Genomic DNA, 24,018 nt, shown 5'->3' on the forward strand with positions numbered 1-24,018 from the left:
GTACCTAGGTACTTATGTATATTTTATCATTAATATATTTTTTACATATATCATTAAGATCGAGTGGGATCTGAAACGCACTAATGTGGGTCATAGTAAAGTATAAACTTGTTCATGGTTATTCCATTGGTCCTAGAGACCGGATGCTACCGCTATTGGTAGGTAAATATTACATAGGGTATTAACCTAGGGTATTAAGGAAGGTACCTGGCAGCATTTACATAGATAGTACATAACAACCCCTTTACCAAAGGTTATTCGAAATACCTAGGGAATTTGATGCCACAATTTGGAACTTGCCAACCTCCTTATCCACCCACGTATTATTTACATAATGCTTTGCTTACTATATGCATCAGCCTCGGCAAGGAGTATGTATGTACATAGATGCCTAATATCCCCCTTACTGTAAAGGGGCAAATGTTTGTTATTGTTATTGCTGCTCTTTCTTAACTACCTAACCTAGGTATGTACGAGTTACGTGCCAACCTTCAAGACGAGCGAGCATACCTACACACATATCCGTGGACGTTGAAAAACTTGATATATTCAAGTAGCATCGAACACATCCACTTAGTTACGTAGTACGACGTAGGGCCCGCCAAGATGACGGGACACGATGTTACGCCGGCTATTGTTTACCATCCCGACGGGAACTCATCGTATTAAACCCAGCCCGGCCCGCCAAGCTAGACATGGTAGGCGAGCTGAAAAGTACATACATAATAAAAAGAGGAAATCAAGTCGCCGCCTTGTCGTTGCGCGCGGCTGGAAAACTTGGTCTGCGTGCCAATCGATTCTGTAGACGCTGATCTTTCCCTGGCGCCAAAGCGCATTATTCGTACATAGGGGCCATAACTACCTAACCTAATAACTATAACTCCTATTATATCTAGGTCCCATTCAGCGCTTCACCGACAGCATTGTACAATAATAGCCTACAATATAGTTCACACCGCATCAGCATCAGGTGAATTCAGGTAACGCGAGGTCTCTCTGTAGGCCAAAGCAATAAATGCAATAAATATATCTAAATATATTAATAGCTGCCGCTGCGCGACGTCGTACCGAGCTATACCAAGTCGCGTATCCAAATGATTGGTTCTATGAAAAGAAACCGGGACAATACCGGACGACGTAGATTAAATAGACTATAATATCATGTAGGTCCCCGAGCACGATCTGTTTCTACTGCCTGGTACGATTCGGGGAATATCTGTTGTATTCTGTCTGTGTTGGCGATGAGAACCAGATAGGATCAACTTGATCAGCAACTTGATCAGCAGTGCATGCAGTAAGGAGATACGAGCTTCGACCAAGTCAAAACTGGTTTGTGCTATTTCAGGCCTTCCAAAAACAAGATATCAGGATGGAGTATGTGACTCCCCCAGTAAGTGAAATAGCGAGTCGCCCTTACATCCACCAGTATGGATTAGATAGAGATCGGCTTCAGACATAATCACATAGGCTATCTCGGCATGATTAATAATTTATATCAAATGGTATCCCATATCCTATCCTTTCCTTCCCTTGACCTTAACGACCGTAGACCAATGCCGGTCCATAAACTCGATCCTGTAACCCTTTAACCCGAACGCCGTTGATCGACATATCTATTTCCGACAGCTTACACGGCATTACGTTAACGCCTTTTGGGCTATCTTCTTAGATATGCTTCTGCAAAAGTTTCCTCATCTATCTCCCTTCCCAAGTCATTAGTCGTTAGAACCGATAATATCGATTTCTCGACTTCATCCCGCATACCCATCAACTGGTCCTCCTCTATCCATCCCGACTCTAGCGCGAACCTCACAATATCGCTAGCACTTCCGAAGCCCGGTACATCATCGGCGGCATCAGGGTCGAGGTATGTCCAGAATTCCTTGGTGGCGCGCTTGAAAACATTGACCTCTTTCTTGGGTCCCTTGAAATGCTTCACCATCCATTGGTAGATGTACGCAAGCCATAAGACATTCGTGTAAGGCTCGTGTTGAGCCCAGCAAATTGGGCCATCGATTCCCTCTTCGTAAGGTGTTTTGTGACTTTTGGGGGGTAGGCACACTCGGTCTCCTCGCAACATAAAGGACCTCATACGTCTATACACCTCGCACTGGGGTGCGTGTTCGCTGGTGAAAATGCTTAAATCTCTTTCTAGATCATAGGCAATAGGTAAAGAATCTTCGTCCTCGTAGTCGGCGTGAGCTCGAGAGAGCCCGTAGTCGAGGATGGTCACATCGAGACCGGAAAATCCAAAGCAGCTAGAACGTCCTCGGTCTGCCGTGGGAATCGGTTCTGTTATCCTACGGATACATAAATTACCCTCGTGAAGATCCCGATGCTAGGTACTGTTAGTTTAGAGCATCTAGTAAAAAGAGCCATTTACTAACCTCAAATCCTATATGAGCCTCGGCACGAGCGAGCGCGATGGCAACGTGAAAGAATATATCCCATAGCTGGTCGGCAGATTCTAGCTCAAAATCCTCAAGTGCCGTCCCTGCATCACCTAGCTCAACCACCAAGAACTTGGTGCCAGGTAAGTATCGGCTTGGCGATGGGTAGAATTGAAGTCTACCTGGATCCTGCCGTTTTAACTTCTTGTGAAATGCCTGGTGTGTCTCGAGTAACTCCTTGCAAGCTTTCCCCTGAACTATATATCTTTCTTTGTAGACGACGAAGCCTGGTATATCGGCAAGCCACTCCGAGATCTTTAATTCGCCCATCAAGTCTGACTCGGAGTGTGGTTCTTCGTCAACGAGTCCCGATTTTTGTTGAGGTTTTGTTTGTGCTTTTATCGGTGATTCCATCCGGATAACTTTGATGATGCTGGTCCCGCGTTCGTTCGTTACGCGATAGACTTCCGCATAAGAAGCCTCCGCTATCTTAACGATCTTATCTCCTAGTGGGCATATGTCGGCCCAGGAAAGCACTTGTAATTCCTTCACTTCTCCATCCTTAAGTTGATCTTGGATTTCTTGCTTAGGTGGGCTTATTACCGGGAGTCCTCGGAGTTGAGCCGGGGTAAGGGGTGGTGGTGATGGTTTTAGGAGAGCCTGTTGCTCTTTTCGTCTAGGAGAGCGTCGGAGAGAATGTAGTGGTGCAATGTTTTGGTCTTGTATCGCCATAGCAGAGATCCCTCCAACCAGTTCCTCCAGCACTTTTTTATCGGAACTATCATCGTCCTGCTCTTGTATTACTTTCTGGGGCTGATTTCGCATTGGTGTCTGTGGTAGATCGACGAACAAACGATCGGCTTTGGGTTTCTTGGATTGTTTTCCATATTTACGTAGAGAAGTTTGTTTCGACATTTTCTCTTCGCTTGCTCCTCCGGTTGAATTCTAATCGCATTCATTATTTATTAAATGTTGACCATGCGTTTTTGGTTTCTTACTTTTTTACTTTGGTAGCGATAATTTAATTATTGACTTTGAGTTTCTTTGACTGCAGGTTGCCGGGGGTAACGGGTCTAAACCTAATGCAACATGGAAGTTCCATCTGCACAGTGGAAGTTCAAGCCACAATTTGTTTAGGGCCAAATGTGGAGAACCCTCCAAAACCCCAACTTATGGGTGTGCACGTTCCAATTCTGTGGTTTACGTTGTACATAACTAGTAGTTTTTAAGTTTGGCGGGTTAGGTAATTAAGCGATTTTATTGGAGATTGCTACGAAGTACCCAGAAGTACATAGAGAAAGCTCCAAATAATTGTTCCACGTCTCTCGATCCTCGACCCTCGACCCTCGATCTTAGACTCCACCTTCTCAACCTCGCCGCGCACATCAAAATCCCGCGACGAGTTCCGCAGCCATGGCGGACTTTTTAAAGAACATTGTTGGAGGTAGCAAATCTTCTGCTACTCCAGTTCCCTCCGCCGATTCAGGTAAGTTTATATCCCAAGTCGCATTCACAAGTGACGCGACAAGAATTGCTTCTTGAACACCTGGCCTGAAGCCAATGCCCGACAAATATACAACTCTTTACAACTCTTACACCTCAATTCTTTACCAGCATATCTAGGTAGCCATATAACTAATACCTACCTAACCTCCTAGACTTTGCCGACTTCGCCGATGCGCCTTCACCAGCGCCTATACCATTCGAGACCGTCCCTAGTGGTGCTGGCCTCGGTGGTCCTGTGCCCACTGCTCGCCCGTATACGAAATGGTACAATATTCACGAGCGCCATAGTCTAAGCGAATTCCGAGCTGAGGGTATCATCTTGGTCATCATCGCTGTTATCTTCACCCTGCACTTCATTGGTACGAAACTCAATCGCGCTAAGGCGAGAGCATGGATCAAAGCCCACGCTCCGATCCTCACCGGCGAATTTGCCCTTGTCGGCTTTCGTGGAGTACCGCAGCAATCTAGCCAGGACCCTGAGAAGTTGCTAAAGGCAAAGAGCCTGTTTGAGTACGCAAGTTATGCGACTGGCCGACAAAACGTCGCCTTCATGGACATCAAGTTGACTCTGAAGAAGCGCTTCAACCCCGTAATGACTGGTTTAGAGACTGCTTTGAGTTTCTTCTTCGACAGCTTTGCTGCCCCCGAGGATGCGGTTGAGGCTGTCATCTACCCATTCGACGGCAAGGAGGCTCAGATTGTGCCCGGTATACCAGGCGCCGCTGAGCTACGAAGCAAGGATTCCAAGAGCTCGTTCGATGGATTCGTCTGGGCCATTGTCAACAAGAACAATATGAAGAAGCTCCGAGAAGATCGTTATGACTTATCTATTACCTTCACTAAGGACAACGCCAAGCTGCCCATCTGGACAACAGTCATGAGCGAGAGTGCTGAGGTTACCCAGACGCTTCTGACAGACGAGCTTGCCTCGGCTATCAAACAAGCTGGTGATTTGTTTGAGTACCTCATCATCAGCGATCAGCCTGTTGACAAGCCTACTAAGTAAGCGCCCCCTTTAGTAATAGACTTAATTCCTACAGAAAGAAAACTTGCTAATCATATCATAGGATGGATGAAACGATACCTCGCAAGCGCCTTTACCTGCGGTACAGTCTTCCCTCGTCAAACAACTATGATGATCTTGCCCCTCTCCTAGCCTACTTCGTCCGGATCCCCGATCACCTAGCGTCGTCGGCACACTTCCGACCAGAGATCCTACGCAAGATCAAGGTTGTCCGAGACGAGACCATCAAGCAGATACAAAAGGCAGCCGAAGAGGAGAAGGCCGAGGAACGACAAGCCGAGCGCGACAAGGCAAGGAAGGCTAAGCGCGACGCCGAGCTCAACGCCTTAGACGCCAAGGCGCAGAAGAAGTACCTCGAGAAGGAGAGGGAGAAGGAACTACGCAAGTCATCAAAGAAGCAGACCGTCCGCGCATAGTACGCGCAACCAGGCAACGGGCGATTAGATCGCTACAACGTCGTCCGGACCAAGTTCCCCAAGAACAGGAAAGGACAGCTGCCGCATGGAGACGAACAGACGTATGTAGTAGGGTCAGATGCTGTTCTCATCGCCGGCCCCGAAATCTGATGTGTATATGTAGTAGGAAAATGCCCGGTGTGGAACATCAAGTGTACGCTAGCAATGTCCGTTTGAATATATGCATGAAACTTGTTTAAGTTGTTGCTTATCGCTCCGTGTTGCTTGCCAGTACGTAAGGGTTATGAAGACTATATTCATCACGTCTGCCATAGTGGAATTCACTTCCCAGCTTCAGGACATAGGTCCTCCTACCTTAAACCGAACAATGCTTAAGAGCTGGCAGCTTGCTTTGCCAAAAGATCCTCAACACGTTTAACTTTGTCTGCCGCCGTCTGCTTCTTGTCCGTCCTGGAGAGAGCGAGAGAGTATAATATTAGCCGATATTGGATCTATAGGTCGAGGGAAGGTGTGGTAGTTAAGCGTGAACGTTACAGATGGATATCCGAGTAGAGCGATAACTTCGGGCTAGATAACAAGCCCAGGCAAAAGAGACGTAAGACATACCTAGTCCCAACCCTCATCGACGACTGCACACGAACGACGCCTTTGGAATGAACTACACTATGCGCCTGTCCAATGACTTTCATGACTTCGTCCCACGATCCCTCTGTACGGGATCGATTGGTATTAGACATATAACATAACGGGAAAATAGAACAAAAACAACGTATGAGGGTGATAAAGTATAGTAGTTGGAGAGCTGAGATGAGCTAGCTTACCAACCGTAGTGCCAGCAGAATGCATCGTGTAAGTGAGTCCACTAGCCTTAAGCAGCTTCTGCACCTCGGCTACTTCCTCCGCGACTGAGACGCTGCCTGTGCCGACCTATACGCGCGTATTACGTATATGTCAGTTTATTTGATTTATACGAGGTTATACATGAGTGCTTGGGAAATAACCACTGGGAACTAGATACCAAGTGGTAAAGAACCTTAGGCATCAAAGTAATATGCACGCGCATAACCAGAGTAGATAATGATGTGTAGTCGTAGTCATGGGAAGACTATAAGAAGGATAGATCCACGAGCAGTCCAACTCACGGGAATAAGACAAAAGTCGGCATAGCACCGTTCCGGCGTCGCGACGTGCGTATACTCCATAGCCGATAAGCAATACCCCAATCCAATCCAGGTCTTGCTCTTGAAGTAGGTAGTTGGACGGATAGAAGATAGAGCAGCGAGTCGAGTTAGGCGCGACGACTTATTCCGTAGTAGACTCGGAAGTGAGTTGTCGAGGTTGAGGTTGAGGTTAATATTGTAGTCAAGTTTAACGGATGATGCAGAAGATAAAGCTCGACTAATAGCAAAATCCCCGCAAATTACATAGAGCTATTGTACATTAGGTAGGTACTTACATAAGACATCTATAGCGTTATGTAGGTAGTTAGGTACATGTAGTTATACTGTTAGCTTTAGTATTGGCACGGAGAAGACTAATAAGGTCTAAGCCAACACGTCCATGAAAGTCTTCTACAGTAGTAATACAAATCTTGATTATTTGAAAAAGGGGGCCTTCATTCATCTCTCAATGCGGGAGCTATATACAATATCATCCATCCCCTTTTCTCAGCAATCCTCGACGACGACGACGACAATACATGCGTGATATAATGCGTAGCGCGATAAATAACAATAGACAACTCGCCAGCTCTAGATACTTACACGGCAATGCTAGCGCTATGATGGTATCACTAATATGATGAGCATGAATGAATACTGCTTCAAAGCCAATTCTTCCAACGACAACTCTTGCATCTTTCTATGTTCAAGACCGGGTGCTTATTCTTGGCACATCTTGAATAAGTCGCAAGTCAACGTCGTAACGATATCATGTAAATGTAAAAAGCCTGTCACAAGACGAGGCAATCGGAAATGGTCCTGGAAGCATCCATCAATGCGTCAGTAATCAGGGCCTAATCTGTAGCGAGCTTAGCTTTATGAGAACTAGTTGTCTCATCCTCTCACTGAGGTATCGGGTATAACCTACCACCCCTTGGCTTTGTCCATGCGTGAGAGAAGAAAATGTGTTACTAACCATCTGTTCGCCTCCCATTCTATAATCCACCGACAGCACATCTTACACCGCTCCCGCACGCTCGAAGTGCCTAGGAGCTTATACTTTTCCTCGTCCTTAACCGGCAGAATGCTAGCGAGCCACCAGGGGAAGAGAGTCGCGTCTGTAGGACATTCGCCGTATATGGCTAGAACTCGTGAATTTAACCACGCTACGCTCTGCGCCCTCACTCTTCTGGCAAAATCCACACCCACCTCGACCAACTCTCTAGTCGACATCGTTTCTATGTCATCTAGCGACACAGATACCGGCAGAGAGCGAATGGGTACGGCTTCTGGATGCGTTTGTCCCGGACTAGGTGGCGCAGTTGCCAACCCCCTTGCGCCATGAGAGCGCATCGTTTCCTCCGCCTCTATAGCTTCTTCCTCCGCTACGCTAATGTCATCGATCTTCTCAATATTACCGACCATGTACCCGTCTAACCACCCGTGCCGGGTCACCCGAAAGCGAGAAACGCCAACTGTCTCCAAGAGGCTCCGCCCATCTGCGAAAGATTCTATATTAACTATGCGAAGTAGCGTTCCAATTTCCAGAAACTCGGGCTCGCCAGGCATATGAGACGAGTTATGAAGCACCATACCGAATGTTCGGTCGCCTTCCATCGCCCGCCGGATCATCAAGCGGTAGCGCGGTTCGAAAACATGAAGAAACGTAGGCATACGCGGGAACGAAAGCGTACAGACGAAGAGCGGGATATCGAACCCACCCTGATTTGCCTGCTGTTCGAGTGTATACGCTTGCGCACGAAGCGCTACGAGATCGGCCCAGAACCCGTTGATTATATTGCAGAGTCGATCGTTAGAAGGGTAGGACTGCCGGTTGACCTGAGCCTGTATCGACAAGGGACGCCTGCATATGGCACAAAGATTCGAGTGGTCCAAAATGCGGTGGAGGCAACTCCGACAGAAAGTGTGACCGCAAGTGGTCGTTAAGGGGTCCAAGAACAAGGCGTAACAAACTTGACAGTCCATTTCCGTCCTTGCAGACTCCTTTAACCGAGCCAACATGGCCACATCAACCTGCTCCATCTCATCGCCCCCGGTACCTACAGAGGAATAAGATACTTCGCTCCCATAATCCAACTTGCCTAGTTCTGCTAGTGTATATGTCGCAACAAAGCGAGCTCCTTTTAACACGAAAGGTTCATTCGTTTTGTGCGCAAGCGAGGGAATCCCCGCAATATCCCACTGATCTTGCACCGTGATACTTGTAGAAGCATGGGAAACATCCATCGTATCTCGATCTGACTCGACAACCTCTTTGATGGTGGCTAAGGCTTTATTCAAGGTGACGTCAACAGCACAGTCTCCGAGCGCGTGTTCCTTTCCGCAGTCGTCAAAAGGACATTCAAACCCACGAAGCCGGTTAGCCGTCGCCGGCCACGAGATGTTAGTTCGGACATGTGTCCGAGGTACACAGTGCTTGCAGAGGCTGTGTCCACAGGGCAAAGTTGTCGGCTCCTGCAATATTTTAGAGCATATTTGACATTGAATAAGCCTTACGATCTGCCTAACGTCCTTGACGGCGTCAATTAGCAGCTCGGAAGCGGCTGAAGGCTGCTCGGTCTTAGTAGGGTTTGGAGTTAGAGAGCCATCTTTCTCGAGATGAGACTCAGAGGTCGGACTCTCGGAATAATTCGACGAAGGCAAGCTCGACGTACTCGAGTCAGACTGTATCGAGGACATGAAAGTGTTGTTATTCAACCTGGACACCGGGAGTGAATAAATAAGTTGTCGCTAGGAGGATCATCTAAGATAGTGTCCCGTCGTAATATTCTACACAAATGTGGTTTTCCAGCTCTCGAGCCTTGTTGCTTGGATAGGCTGCTTATAACTGATAACGAAAGGTATAAAAAGAAGTGGAAATATGTAGAACCACGACAAGATATATGTGGCACTCGAGCTCAGAAGAATTACGAGCGGCCAAGTGGGATTAATCAAGGACAAAGACCTAACGTGTGCTGGTCCGTAGGAGTTGAACAGAGAGTCGCGTGGTAGTAGAATATTTACGGGGTTCCATGGGTAGTTGAATCATGAGCGATTATTTTATGTCGATTCATATAGAAGGAAGTAATTATCCAGATACTCAACATGGGTAAAGATAATAATAATAATATTAAACCCTCAGATAAATCTCATAGGGGCGGGGAGTTGTATTAGTTAAAGGGGGGGTAGTGACATAGAAACCGGGAAGGGGAACGCCTAAAAGCGTTGCGACTCGAAAGACGACGTCAAGGGAGAAGTGGTATATAGCAGATCTGTAGCATGTTGTACGTTAAAAAGATATAGAAGTCATCATACATTTTTTCTAGGATCCAGAAGCAGAATAGAAGAGTGAAGTCGGGAAGAGCGCTGGGGAGGAAATGGGAAGGAAAAAAAAAAAGTCCTGACGTCGTTAGCGGTACTTCCAGCTGTCGTCAAAGACAGAATTGGAATATGTGATTGGTTCGTGGGATGGTTAACGTGGACTGATGATCTCGATGAGACAACTAAAAACCAGTAGAGCCAATAGTAAAGTGACACTAGAGGGGAAGAAGGGGGAAGGGGCCAACAACTTTGCAGCATTCCATCGACGTTCCACTAACGATTAGTCGTAGTGCTAAAGACGGTATCTAAGCCATAATAGGCAAAGTTTAATGCTCGTTGTGGATCTACCTGTATGTAGGACCCTTGAGTCGCTAGGGTCTAAACAAGTTCTCTGATATTTTAATATTCGATATAGCGATAGATGAATGATATCACAGTTCAGTTCCAATAATAGAGCTGTTTTTGTGTAAATAAATAATTTCTATATGGATTTTTACATAGGCAAATAGCATATTAAAGCTACGTTATAAAAATATTAGGTTTGCCATTTACATATATATTACAATGACCTCGTGTCGAGCGAAGGGACGAAATAATATTGTCGGGCTGAGAGAAGACTAAAGCATCCGGGGGATATCCATTACATACCGTAACCTAGTACGCAGTAGTAGTATAAATGTGCCGATAGTTCGGTATTTTATTAAGCGGCAAGTAGCATGCATTGTATTGGGGATATTCTTTAAATTCCCCTATTCCGTGACTTATACAATACGGTCGTGTTAATGGTTGACCCAAACTTGTTATCGATTTAGTTTATATACATACGGATGTATTGATATAAATAGTTATATAGGTACCTCTTACGTATGTACCTATATATGTTAAAGATGATTTGTTAATATCTAATAACGTGATTCGTCGGTTCGTACGACCTCAGTCCATGCTTCCCGCCAACATATGATAAATCATCTTAAAAACAAACCTGGTGTACATACATATGTAGCACAGAATAATCCCGGTGTTAATACTACGATACTACTACATACGATACTACTACGATACTAAATTTATACCCACATCCCCCGATAGCAATCCTGAAGCCGCTTCCTCAAGGCAACTAAACAGAAAGTGCTGATCGATCTCGAAAGGATGTAATTTCGTCCGGGCATCGACGCTAACTGGAGTCCCGTATGTAGTTCCTCAGCCTGTCTCAAACATATAATACCACCAATGCGGTATATTAATAATCTTCACGATCCAGCGTGTTGGGAGATCGTCCTCGCTACATAACGTATGACTTGTGCGTAATCTAGTGCATCTCGACTTTCTAACTGATGTACGCACGTATATTTAGAAATGTATATCCAACCACATTTCTGTCTTGGCTAATAGAAGAACTTGATTTACCCATCCAAACCACCACTATGTATCTTTCTTTCTATCCTCCTCCCCCCCCCCCCCCCCCAACCCAGCCCAATCCCAGCAGTCCAGCGGCTCTATGTATTCAGCCTCGACCTAGTTATACTAACCAATCAAGCTATCCTCTCTTTAGTATGTAACTAAGCGAACAAGCAGCCGCCTCATACATACATACCTAGAATGGTACCTACGATGCTTGGAAGCCAAATGTATGACGCTAACATACGAGGATCTTCCACGATTCGAACCAAATCCATAGATGCTCGTCCTCCAGTCCCCTCAGTGGGACCTGAGCAACCCCTCCTCTCTCTTTGCCAGCTATGTAGGTATCATGGGAGTAAGTGATTCGCTTAGGTACAGTACATATTCCGCCGTACGTGCAAACGAACTTCAAACTCCAAACAAGTCCCGGATGCATGCATTGGATTCGTGTGAGTTGCCACTCATTTAATTCAGAACACTCTTCGTAGTCGGAAAGAAGCATACATACATGTACATTCAGCAAATTAAGGTACCCGCGATATTTACCTCTATCTAACCGTATAATCACAAAAGCTATCTACCTAGGTACCTACCTAACTTAGGTACCTAATGTACCTAAAATATAGGTAATTAATAATTATTTGCTCCAAGTATTAAATTTGCTGCTGTGTAACAACATAATAGTCTATGTAAGTTAACCTTTGTTCTCTTAACTCAAGGTAAATATTATTAACAAGAGGCAGTTAACATCACTTTTATTTATCATTCTCGCATCTTCTCACCTTCACACTCCAGCACATATGCATTCAAATATTCAAATTCCCAGTACGAGTATATTCTTCTCAAATCCAACTAGTTAAATTTTCTATCCGAACATACAAAGCTATATACCAGAACAATAGTTGAATAGTCCAATAGCCCAAACAACGATATGCATATTTTGCTTGTTCATTTGGTTCCATTTGTCCCTAATTCCCCAATCCCGATGCAAGCCCGTAAAAGCTTCCGAGTTGCGCCTTAATACTCCATACCAAGCTGTAGTAGAGATAATGCTCCGACCAACCATCCAACAAAAAATGCAACGTCAACTAATTCGCTTTTATGGGGCGTGATAACAAATAGCCACCTTCACTGCCGGGATTTTTCTATTTGTTGGAAGGAATTTCCTCTTCTCTGTTCTTTCTTTTTGTAGCTGTACCTTATTACCGCTTGCCAGTTGCTAGATAAGGTAATATGAGTAATATCTCTCAACTATATCTACCATCTTTTCGTCAGCCATTATTGCCGCTGAGCCCATCGTCCTTTCGTTGTGGCACCACGTCTGATCGCGAGCCAACGTCCAATGTTGCCAAAACATATGCTGCAGCAGAATAGGACGCTCCACAACCAAATGCCCATAGCAATAGTCTCCTGACTCACCCCGCCGACTGTCGCCAGCTGTTGCTGCTGATCAAAATCGGTAGCATTGCCGTTCGTCGCATTACCGTACTCGGGGCCGTACGCCTCGTAAGCAGGTGTCGACGGAGCTGCCGGCGACGGTACTACCTCCGGCCTCAGTCCCAGTAACATCGCAGACCCGGCTAGTCCTACGGAGATCGACAGCACTAGACCGGACATGGATCGGTCCAGTATATACCAGAGTACCGGGTTCACGAGAGCAAACGCGAGCGAAACTTGAAGAGTTGAGCTCCATGGAAGTTTTCTCTATACAGGTCGTTAGCGAGAATTGCCCGTACAACGAAAGATGCCCACTTTCGAAGTTACGGAGGGACAACGTACGATAGCAAAGGCGATGCCGACAAAAGCACCAATGCCTCTAATCGCAAGCGCCCAGTCCGTGAAAGAGGCAGGCTCTTTAATTGCTTCATCTTCTACACTTTGCTCTACTGGGGATTCAACCACGACATCGTCACTTCCGAAGATTCGTTCCCAGACGCCGTCAAACCAGGGTAGTAAACTACCCATTACGATTCCACATACGCCCGAGAATGCCATATACCTCCAATCGTAACTTCCATCACTACTCCGGAGCAGGTTATGCGCTTCAAGCGCGCCTGCAGCTATTTGCCTATCTCGCAACTGAACAGCCAGTATCCCATAGAGAACACCTAGACCGGTCAGGAGCAGGCTGCGCGAGCCGTGATAGAATACGCGTTGTAAGGTAGATAGCGGCTGCGGGCGTACTACTGGGCGTAAAGAGGACTGCCTCCGCGCCGGTTGGGCTCTCTCCTTCTGTATTTCGTAGTTCGGCTCGTCCATGCTTAGGTTTTTCGCGGGCGTCTCAGCGCCTGTTCCCCAGGGCGTACCCGGCTCGTCGGGTCCCATATAGAATTTATCCTTCCCCCATATGGAAGGCGAGTAGATGCCCGCTAACGTCGAGCCCGTTAGGTTAAGTGCGGAATCCGTGCGGCTAATTGTGGTAGATTCGGAGGTGAAGCCTGTGTTCCTCATGCTGAGTAGTCGAGAGTTAAGCGACTCAAGGTTTAATAATGGGACGTGTCCCGAACCGGCGGAGGGTATAGGGGCGGGCAAGTCGTCGTTCGGGGGTGTCGGCTCTCTGGGAATTAGGTTGAAAGGTCGGCGAGGAATGGGCCGTAATAACGGTGGACCGTCGTCTCCTTGAGGGTTAGACATGGTAGCAGCTAGGTAGTAACGAAACCAGGCACTTTATTATCTAGTATCCAAAGTCGACTAAATATTTGGAAACGAGAGAGTGTAGATACGCGAGTAAAGTGAGAATTGGGCGTTATATCAAGTCGGCAGCGCCAATGGAGGAAGCAAGTCAAAATGCCACCTGACTCTGCCGCGTGGCCAATATTTAAGGTTCCTATAATACGAATCGACTGGCTACACAATCGAGGAGTATTGGAACCCTGCAGAAGGAGAGGGGCGGGAAAGAAAAAGGATTGGGAGTTCCACGAAACTCTTGAACGGTTCAGATCTGGTGGTGAACCGATGGTTGGCTATGTTCTGCAGCTTGGTGTGGGTGCTACGTCGGAAAATACTCCAATACTCCAAGACCGCAACAAATAATCTGGTGATAGATTAAATGTAGAAGTAGCCAGATTATATGGGATTATATATAGGTAGGACGAGTAGCAATGGTGACGATATTATGCGTTATGGTTGGTGGAGAGAGGAAGCTTTTTGATATTGAGAGGACGAGAAGAGATTGGAGTATGTGGTATTGTTTAGGAATTGTTCCATTCATGGATGTACCTTATTACCCACGCGCACAAAAACAAACCGTAGGTACATGTATGTATGTATAACTCATGCCGGTCCAGCCGTACCTTCCTTGCCAGTTTTTGTATATGCCAACGGCCCTATAAAAACAGCAAGATGCAGGTGCTATTGAGGCAAGTATATTAGGTTAGGTATGAGGTAAGTAAGATGGAGAAGCGACACATGCAAATGGGATCCGGCGCTTATAAAACTGCCTATGTTCCAATGATGCTTAGGTACTATGTACTTGCATATGTATGTATGCACCAGATGTTTTACATGTCTTAGTTTTCATGCTACATGTAACTACCTGGTAGAAAACTTGAACGTCTTTACACGAAATGTAATTTTGCACACTTAGGGGTAAAATATTGAAACATTTAATTGTACTATTGGTCCAAGTTTCTAGTCTGAAATTAAGACTGGTGCCTAGAAGTTTGTTTGCATGTAACTATACTAACTATGGAAGTAAGCAGGTAAGTGTCGGATGCGATGGTAGGTAATCCGGTTCATCTTATTAGCCATTTGAAGAATCCGCTAGCTGTCCCCTCATGATGTGCAAGAACCTAACCTAGAGGCTGGTTTGTCTAATAATATAACCCCTGCCTTAACACGGGTTTGGTGCTGACCTCCGATCAGCACTTAAAAGCTTCCGACCTATTGAAGTAGGTAGTTGAAGCTTCGTTAAGGAGCCCCCTAGTGATGCAGGTTCTAACTTTTAGTTACATTCCGTACCTATGTAGGTATTATATATACTAGTCTTCTTGAGGGAAAGGTGGCTTTGCTACTAGTTTCTCCGGGTCTTCTTTTGCTCCTCGATGGAAGTAGCTGTTTGACTTTGTCGGCTAGTGATTTCCATATTTTTATATTATAAGGTAGGTAGTACATATTAGCTAAGGGACATCTATTATCAGTTGAGTGGAAACATGCCCGTACATACCTAACCTAGGTAGGTACCTAGGTACGGAAGAAGATGTATCTAGGTACAATATTTAAATATGTATTAAACCCCCCCCCTGGTTAGACCTGGAATCACATGCTCCATCCATCGTGACTCGCCTCTCGTCTATTTTGTTACAATGCGAAATCCGCAAAGATGAGCTAGATTTCGCTGGTTGGCTCGTAGATCCGTCGCTACCCCGCAACATGCATGCATCCAGCATTTTGTGACACCATCGTGCATCTTTCATCTGCAACAAATCCCTTAAGATGCCAGAGTTAGCATCGAGGTAACACGGCAGCACGGCAGCACGGCAGCGCGGTCGAAATAATCGTATTGTACCACAGCATCGAAGCAAGTTCTTTGCCCTGGATGAATGATGAATGAATCCTGACCGCTGCAATGGTCACCTCGACTAGCCGTTTTATGCAATACAACCTACCTCGCATCGTCGCTGCAAATGATCGAGGGTTTGGCCAGCATCAACCCGGAAACGTCCTGTCCCGTGCTGTATGTAGAGCTTACACGGTACTAATTTTCTGGTAGCACAGCACGTGCTGATGATGGGCTCATGAAAACAAATGAAAGAAAACGTATGTTCATGTGAAAACAAAGGTTTACCCCTATAATCGAACCATGCATTTATTGTGGATGGCTTGCGCATATCGTCTGACTTGACCATAGATTTAGAGATGGGAACCAGATGATTTTTGATATGGATATGGATATGCTGATCTTCAGGTAGGTGTTGTTCTGCTCGGTAGCAATAATAAATAACTCATGATGGGAATGGACATTGTAATATCACTATTACTTGTCTTGATGATAGCTCGAGCTTTTCTACCGGGGCAGGCTATTATACTTGACGCGATACGAGGCGGCAGCCATTATTCACAAACTTCAATTCATTACTTGTATCTTAATCCTCATCATCATCTTCATCATCTTCATCGTCTTTCTCGTCTTCACTCTCATCATCCTTCGACGTATCCTCCATCTCATCCTCGCTATCCTCCACGCCCTCCGGCCGGGGTATCATCGCAAATGCCTCCACACATGTTATCCTGTTCTGGGTCTCGTAGGTGCCGAGCAGTTTGCCCACTGTCTTTGTTGCCTTCGCCTCCTTAAGCTCCGCGATAGCGAGCTTGAAGACGCGAAGCTTCCCGTCGCTACTACCCGCAGCTATGAACAAACAGCCTGCCTCGTCTTTCCCTGGAGCTTTTACTATGCTGAAGTCTTTAATACGTCCCGAAACCCCGGCTTCCTTCCCACCAAGCTCCGCAATCAACTTGGCTACTGGCAGCGCCGTCTTTTCCTTCCCTTCCGTAGACGATTTGCCCGGTGTGAGATCCTGGCTCTTCGTAGAGAAGAACATGATTTTCCCGTCCTCGGTCGACACAGCAAGCAGCGACGAATCGCTCGCGCCGTCTATTGTGACGTAACAGAGCTCGTGTATCTTCTTCCTCGGGTCCGGCATAACCCTGCATTTTGGCGTGCTGTCCATGCCTAGCACTAGTGCGTCCCTGTCGAACCCTACACAGAATTCATCACCGTCCTCGGTGCTACCCCAGACTACTTTCCTCCCCTCTCCTAACGAATGCTTCCCTTCCCCTACTTCTTGCAGCATATCTCGGTTAAAATTAAGTACGCCGGCCTTCTTGGCTGTCATTAAATTCCATAATCGCATAGATCTCTCGCCCCTGCTCACGCTGATCATGAGTTTCATGCTCGGGTGTACGGCGAAATCGTTAACACCGGCTGGCGTCGCACCTAGCGCCGCCGTATCGCCGCTTGGCCGACCCAGAGGCTTTGGTACGGGGACTTTGATAGTTGATAGTAGAGACCAATCCCTCGTCCTTGTGACAGCTATGGTAGAGTCTTCGGAGGCGGAGATGAGCTTGGACTTCGTAGGAAAAGATAACTTGGTGATCGTAGATGAATGGTGTAATAGTGTTCCTAGCTCCCGATTTTTGGGGTTCTCCAAAGTCTTTCGAGGCATGGCGGAGGATAAGGCATCCTGGTTCTTGAAACTAGGCGGATGCGCCGAGATGTTATAGACGTTGATACGCTCGTCGCTGCTACCCGAGGCCAGCATGACCTTCTGCAGCTTACCCGGTTCGGGTGCCGAGGGGGGCGAGAGTGCTATACATCGTATCGCGGAGCTGTGCGCATTGAAGAGAAAGGTATCAGCAAACTCGACCTGGTCGTCGCCCGAAATAGTAGCAGTCAATCCGTGAAGAATTCGATCATAAGATCCCGTAACGACCTGTATCGTTAATGGGGAAGAGCTCTTTATCTTTGCTGGTAACGACTCGGTAGTTTTGGGTTTCTTTAGAATAGTCAGTCCATGGGTTTTGGCCCCGTTGATAGGGGCGTCTGTCCGTTTTCGCTTGCCCATTCTGTTATGTTTTTCGATTTGAGCTGGCTTCGGCGGTTGAGTTTCGCAAGAAAAATTTGGACTCTGAAGCAAATCGATGCAGGATAAGGGAAAAAATAAAGTGGAGAACGATAGATAAAAATGGGACGTATCTAGATAGCTGAATCGATAGATGCTGCTCATGTAATCCGTACATACATGTACATGTATATATCTCCTTATGTACCTAGGTATTTTCACATCAACATAAAATAAAGGGATTTATAACAAATTATCACGAAATTTATATCACTTAGACGACATGTATGCACATGCCATTATATTACTGTATAGTTTATCTTTAATTGAGGTTCTTTTTTTCATACGTGAATACTATCTGCTTAAGATGCCTCTACTGGCCAAGACAGCAGGTGTTTACAGGACCTAGGCACAGAAAATAATCGAGAGCGGCCAAGTTCCAAAATTTGGCTACCTGTTTTACCGCATGGCTATTTGGCGCTGTACCCTCCGGACGACAATACGTGCACAACGGGGCTATAAGCTTGGAACCTCTTGGAAGTATACCCCCGGGCCCTAATCTTAGGGACCCTAATCTTAGGATTCGGGATAAGACGTGGACATATGTAAATATCGGCACGACGACCTCTCAAGAAACGGGCATAAGTAAGGTTCTGATATCTCGTAGTGAGGCGACAGTAGGATACGATTCCATTGAAATTTGCCATCAGTCGTAAATTGGCAGGCCTAGAGCTTCTTCTGGGGAGGATTCGATCAGTAGGTACCTAGGTAATCTCGAAATCTTTCAAGATGAATATCTGTCGAGACAGGTATGACGAGTCTAAAACTGCAAAAGCCGAAGATCTCGGGACAGTATCGCCATCTTGTATCTCAGAGAAAATGAGGCGAACGTTGTTTAGCAACATCATGCCTCTGTACTCTCGAACAGATCAATAGGCACTACATTGGACAAATGACACGGTGTACCGTTGACCTACTTCGGTATTGATGGTGTTGGTGTCGCACTTCCGCTCGAGTTCCGCTGATGCTGTTGCTGTGCTCCATGTTGAGCTTGAGCTTGAGCCTGAGCCTGAGCCTGAGCCTGCGCTTGTGCTTGTTGGGCCTGCGCTGCAGCGGCAGCTTGTTGCTGTTGCTGAGCTCTAAGCAGCTGAGCATATTGGTGTGGCCCATTAGCAGCAGCAGCATGTCCTGTACCTCCCGCAGCGGCGTTCATCGCAGACTGCGCAAGGTTGTGGTTATTATGGCGGGTATTTAGCAGCTGCCTTGCCATCTCACGGACCATGTCTTGTGGCGTGTTGGGATGTTGCTGTCTAATCTGACTCTCAATATGCTGAAGCTGCGAGACGTATGTCTGGTGCGTTGGCTGAGGTATTGTCGTATTTGGTCGCGGCGACCCTGCTTGGGACGTCATGGGAAGGCCTGGTGCGGGAGGAGTCGACATTCCTGAACCATTTCCGCCGTTGAACTGGGCCATCATTGCTTGGGCCTGGGCATTAGTAAGGTAACTTTTCTGGTTCAATCCACTCATCGCGGCAGCTCGCATGGCGGGGGGTGAACTTTGCAAAGGCATGCTTCCTTGTGGAGTCTGAGATTGTTGCTGATGTTGTTGTTGCTGCTGTTGTTGCTGCCGCATCTGCACCGAACGGCGCTGTTGCTCGGAGATCTGCTGCGCTTGCATCAAGAGCTGAATGTCCGGCTGTGCAGTGGGCATCGCCATCCGCGACTGGCCGTTTACTGTAGGCATCTGTACTTGAGAGGTACCATTCATCTGCATAGGAGGAACGAGGCCACCGCTCATGTGATTAGAGGTTGCTGTACCGTTCGGAGTGGCGTGCATGGGCATTCGCGGACGACCTTGACTGTTCATCGGAATTTGACTGGGAGCACCGACACGAGCCATAGCCGCTGCATGGGGATGAGAGGTTGCCATCTGAGGATTATTCTGCGGGAGCTGATTCACGTTCTGGGCGGCTGCCATCTGTGCAACCTGTCCTTGCTGTGCTCTTTGAAGGGCAGCCTACGTGCGTATATTAGTGTCATTCGGTCAATATTCTTAGGATGAGAAAAGGGAGGTTCATACTCTACGCTGGGCCTCATGACGCTGCTGCTGTGCCATCCTCTCTGCTAACCTCTCGGCCATTGCTTGATCTCTTTCGAATCGCATGATACTGTATTCTCTTGGGGTCTTGGTCGGGGCCCTTTGCTGGGGTGTTTCGTTTGGCTTTCTCGTAGCAGCAAGAGAAGCGGCATGCTGCTGCTTTTGTATAGCCGTCTCACGTTTCTTTGCAAGCTTTCTCATCGCGTCTATCATCGTCAGGTGTTTCTGGTTACGCCGCCTTTCCACCTTTAATGGAACGTTGTACCGCCGCTTAGGGATCGGTGTAACAGGACCATTAGAGTTGGCTTGCTGTTGTTGCTGCGCTTGTTGTTGCATCGCGTTTTGGTGCTGTCGAATAACCTGCTGTGACGATTCAATTCTGCCCTGCCATAGCTTGAAATACTGTGTTTTCTGCATATCATGGGGAAGTCCCTCAAGCATAACCCAGCGTTCAAAACATTCCCATGGGGTCCGCCTCTCAGCCCCAGAGCTGAATAATGACTTGGAAGAGAGTATGCTAGATATTAGAGACCAGTTATAAGAGTACTCGCGGACGAGGCTTTTCAGTTCATCATCCTCGGACTGTATCCATTGGGAAGGGCTACGGCACTCATAAAATGACTGGAAAGGCATAGAATGCTCATTAGGCGGGCGGAATTGATGTCCGGCGTGCAGTCTATCCCTGAAGCTTTTATTCTCGGGTCGAAACAGCGCCACGCCGGGGCTTTCTGGTTCTAGTCGAGGTTGATTGTTGTTCAGCTGGCCGAAAACGACCCCATCGTCCTCGTCGTCCTCCTGCGCATAATTGTATCGGCTTCGCTTCTTTGGCGGCTCGATTGGCGCGAGTTCCATTCGGCCCTCCACGAACTTGTTTAACGGTAATGCAGGGCGTCTCCACGAAGCATCAGGGTCGTATTCTGGCGAGGTGAGGTCGGACTTGGGGACTTTCAGCGGCGATCCGTAAATAGGCAGTTCTTCAAGTAGCCGATCCGCGGTAGGAGACTGATGTAATGCAAATACTATATCGTCATTCTCTAGGGCAAATATAGCTGATGGAGCTACTGTGTCAAGAATACCCTCGTGAGGCTCGTCGTCTGGCTCCATTGGGGAGTCCATGTCCGCAGATGGAATAAGGTCTGGCGTCGGTTGACTCTCCGAACTCTGAGGGTTGTGCACATCACCCATAACGATCTCTCCAGTATTGACTGGCGTCTTAGGAGGTATAATAGCATCTACCTGCAGGGTCTTGCGATCTTCTATAGAAGCTGACACCCATTCGGCACAGGCATAAGCAAGATTCCGGGCGGCTGCCATCTTCCATTTTCGCTCTTCACGGAAATCAGTTCTCATCCATTTCATCTCTTTAAGTAAAACATCCCAGTGGCATGGTTGGCGCGTGGGCTCAGGGCAACGCTTTGGTTGGCGTAGAGACCACTTATTATGATGTTGCAAGTGATAGACCCTCTTAAGGACCTTGCAAGCTTGGTTGTCGAGTATTTGGGTGTACGAATCGGGTGTTGACAATGTCTTATGGGCCTGGTGTAAAATCTGGTCCAGAGGTCTCATCCATTTGGAGTTTGAGGCAAACGCCTGGACAAAAAGGGGAGTAAAGTAGTCATCACTAGCTATCTGCCCAACCTTCTGCTGACTCTGAACCAGTGATTTATCCGAATCCCCGGTAGGTTTAATTTGTTTACCGAACACTACCGTCGACCGTTTACTTTTCTCTATAAGCTTAGACCTTCCAAGAAGGCTTTGCGGATGCTGTCTAGACGACTGAGATGTTGGTGTCACCAATGCTGTATGATCCGATAGGGATTCTCTCGACCTCCTCGGCGGCTCGCTAAGGATCTCAGAAACCGGCTTCTGTCGAGCAACCCCCGTAGGGCTGCTACTTCGCTCTCGAATCGGCTGGTGAGATTGCGCTGGTTGGGGGGAACGTCGAGTTCCTTCGGAGTCAAGTTGCGGTGTGATCGGAGTTGGGCCAACAGGGGCCACCGAAATTTCTTTCTCCATGACTTCGTTCTTGCTTCCGCCTTGAACAATACCGTTAGTAAACCCGGCAGCGGCTGTGCTTGTGTCAGTCGGCGGTTTCTCGTTCCTCGTATCCATAATCGGAAAAGCACGGGAATCATTGTTAGGAGGCTGCTGTATGGGCAATTGCGAAATTGTATGGAAACTACTCGTAGTCTGCTCGAAGCTCGTGGTCGCAGGTTTTTCAGGTTGTGCAGTGGATAATGGGTTGTTCAGCGACTGTACCGAATTAATTGTCGGGGTAGCATTAATTGGTATATTCGTTGTTGTAATAGTGGATGCTGGCAGCGGCTGGTCTTTGACTCGGTTCGGAATGCTTTCGGATGTTCCAGCCACGATTGGATCTGAGGGCGTTGAGCTCAATGAATTTTGTCTCATCGACGCCACATCTTTCATTCCCGCCAGCTTAGCCTCTGTACCGTCCGCAAGTGGCACACTTTCACGAGCTGCATTGACATTGTTGGTTGTACTAGAAATGGAAAGGACTGGTGTTGTTGAACTTGAAGATGCGCCATCAACCTCGCCGGTGCTATCGGCCTGAGAAATTGAGTCGACTACAGCCACCTTCTCTTCAAGCTTCGTAGCTGAAGCAGGGTCAATATCCATCGGCTCGCCATTATGGGTACCTCCTAAATGTGTGCCTGCATGTTGCGCTGTTTGCTGTGGCTTCTGCTGGAGTTGTTGCTGCTGCTGCTGTTGCTGCTGGTGGTATTGCTGCTGTAGGTGTTGTAGCGGTTGTTGTTGGTGCTGGTGCTGGTGCTGGTGCTGCTGTTGCTGTTGCTGTCGCTGTCGCTGGTCATTCATAAGAGCTTGAACTACTTGCGGTTGAGGAAGATTGGCGGAAGCCACGGCGTGACCTGTTGGAATCTTGGGGATTCCATCAGGCCTATCGTTCGTAGGTTGATGCTCTACATGTTCACTAGCCGGAAACCTAGGTTTAGATAGATCATTTGATAGCGGAGCGGGAGGATCTGATCTCGCAGGTCGTCCGGAAGATTGGATGGGCCAAACTGGCTGATGCTGTTTCAGTCCGGGACTGGATGTTGGTAAACTAGAGGGAACATTCGTTTGGCCATCGCTAATTCCTGGTCGCGATTGTACCGGAGGCGGTACCATAACGGGTCGCACGATAGCGCCGACGTCTTTCTTCCTACTCTGATGAGCATTTTCGCCTGTGATGAAATTCTCGCCGGGCCGGGCCAGTGGAGGGTATTCGGATCGAACTCGTAGTCGCGTAGGAATATTCAGCTCGTTTAATTTTCTCCCTCTAGTTTATAATATTAGCAATTAGCAATTAGCAACAGGAACAACAACCATGAACGACTAATGTTTTCAAGACCAGCCAATCCGCCAGTTTTTTATTTCGTATTTTTTTATCCTCAACACCCCAGACGCGGTCGGAGAGATATAAAATATAAGAGGACGCGAAGTTTAGACATACTGTAAGATATCGCAACCTTCAAGAAAATGTAACTCGGCAGCGTTGGTTGGTGGCGCGTCTGGATCGGCGAAGCTTCGCTGTGGGAGGCCATCCGTAGTTGTGGCGACTGCATACAGAACACAGAGCTTCCTCTTCCTCGAACGAGCGATAGCACTATTAAAATATATATCATGAGTATCGGATCAATTAGCTCTATTCATCCGAATATATAACTGACCTGCATTCTGCCCGCTTAGATTGCAGAAGCTTCGTGCGGTCGGCGGGCACGACCTCAGTCATAGCATCGACCACCGCGACATCCGTTTTACATGAAAACGGATGACTCTCCAGGCTTAATGGTACCACTGGAGATGAATCCGATGTTAGTAAGTGATGGAAATGATGGCGTTGTGTTGTACTAATTGAATTCTATCTTCGCGATCATTGACAAGAAGTCTCTTAGATTAATTTTTTTGCTTTCCTTTTCGCAGACGATGCCTATGGCAGCCTATGGCAGCCTATAGTACCGGCCACTTCAGTGCACAGGGGCATCCTGATAGGCCTGACTGGATTGATACACAGTGGTGACCCATTCTACCGAGTGCTATTGCTGCTACCTAAATTCCCTAAGGTACCTGCTATAAGTTCTATATGTGTACAAGCTTAGAGGTAAATAAGGCGCAACTGC

At 47.2% G+C, this 24,018-nt stretch overlaps 6 protein-coding genes across 6 annotated transcripts; 1 reads left to right on the plus strand and 5 right to left on the minus strand.

The window, feature by feature from the left end:
• Positions 1-1,325: 1,325 nt before the first annotated feature.
• F4813DRAFT_203255 (uncharacterized protein) lies at positions 1,326-3,411 on the minus strand. Its single transcript, XM_049239577.1, has 2 exons — positions 2,388-3,411; positions 1,326-2,338 (listed from the first exon to the last, which is right to left on the minus strand). The coding sequence occupies exons 1-2, from the start codon at positions 3,303-3,305 to the stop codon at positions 1,658-1,660; spliced, it is 1,599 nt and encodes a 532-aa protein (XP_049096491.1). The 5' UTR covers positions 3,306-3,411; the 3' UTR covers positions 1,326-1,657.
• Positions 3,412-3,655: 244 nt separating this feature from the next.
• F4813DRAFT_370238 (DUF1682-domain-containing protein) lies at positions 3,656-5,576 on the plus strand. The gene is made up of 3 exons (XM_049244501.1): positions 3,656-3,876; positions 4,049-4,898; positions 4,964-5,576. Exons 1-3 carry the CDS (start codon positions 3,804-3,806, stop codon positions 5,334-5,336), a joined length of 1,296 nt encoding a protein of 431 aa, XP_049096492.1. The 5' UTR covers positions 3,656-3,803; the 3' UTR covers positions 5,337-5,576.
• A 131-nt stretch (positions 5,577-5,707) lies between these two features.
• F4813DRAFT_382565 (uncharacterized protein) lies at positions 5,708-9,196 on the minus strand (the record flags this gene model as incomplete). The annotated part of the gene is made up of 4 exons (XM_049245822.1): positions 5,708-5,786; positions 5,943-6,045; positions 6,158-6,263; positions 7,532-9,196. The coding sequence occupies 4 exons, from the start codon at positions 9,194-9,196 to the stop codon at positions 5,708-5,710; spliced, it is 1,953 nt and encodes a 650-aa protein (XP_049096493.1).
• A 3,194-nt stretch (positions 9,197-12,390) lies between these two features.
• On the minus strand, positions 12,391-14,085 carry F4813DRAFT_203383 (insulin-induced protein-domain-containing protein). Its single transcript, XM_049239578.1, has 2 exons — positions 12,998-14,085; positions 12,391-12,922 (listed from the first exon to the last, which is right to left on the minus strand). Exons 1-2 carry the CDS (start codon positions 13,850-13,852, stop codon positions 12,497-12,499), a joined length of 1,281 nt encoding a protein of 426 aa, XP_049096494.1. The 5' UTR covers positions 13,853-14,085; the 3' UTR covers positions 12,391-12,496.
• Positions 14,086-16,302: 2,217 nt separating this feature from the next.
• Positions 16,303-17,781, minus strand: F4813DRAFT_392524 (WD40 repeat-like protein; the record flags this gene model as incomplete). Its single annotated transcript, XM_049247295.1, has 1 exon — positions 16,303-17,781. One exon carries the CDS (start codon positions 17,779-17,781, stop codon positions 16,303-16,305), a length of 1,479 nt encoding a protein of 492 aa, XP_049096495.1.
• A 267-nt stretch (positions 17,782-18,048) lies between these two features.
• On the minus strand, positions 18,049-23,878 carry F4813DRAFT_370252 (uncharacterized protein). Its single transcript, XM_049244502.1, has 4 exons — positions 23,569-23,878; positions 23,352-23,504; positions 19,859-23,177; positions 18,049-19,795 (listed from the first exon to the last, which is right to left on the minus strand). Exons 1-4 carry the CDS (start codon positions 23,628-23,630, stop codon positions 18,752-18,754), a joined length of 4,578 nt encoding a protein of 1,525 aa, XP_049096496.1. The 5' UTR covers positions 23,631-23,878; the 3' UTR covers positions 18,049-18,751.
• Positions 23,879-24,018: the final 140 nt, after the last annotated feature.

This window comes from Daldinia decipiens (assembly GCF_022478715.1).
Source record: "Daldinia decipiens strain CBS 113046 unplaced genomic scaffold F4813scaffold_36, whole genome shotgun sequence".
In the NCBI taxonomy this organism is placed as follows: domain Eukaryota; kingdom Fungi; phylum Ascomycota; class Sordariomycetes; order Xylariales; family Hypoxylaceae; genus Daldinia; species Daldinia decipiens.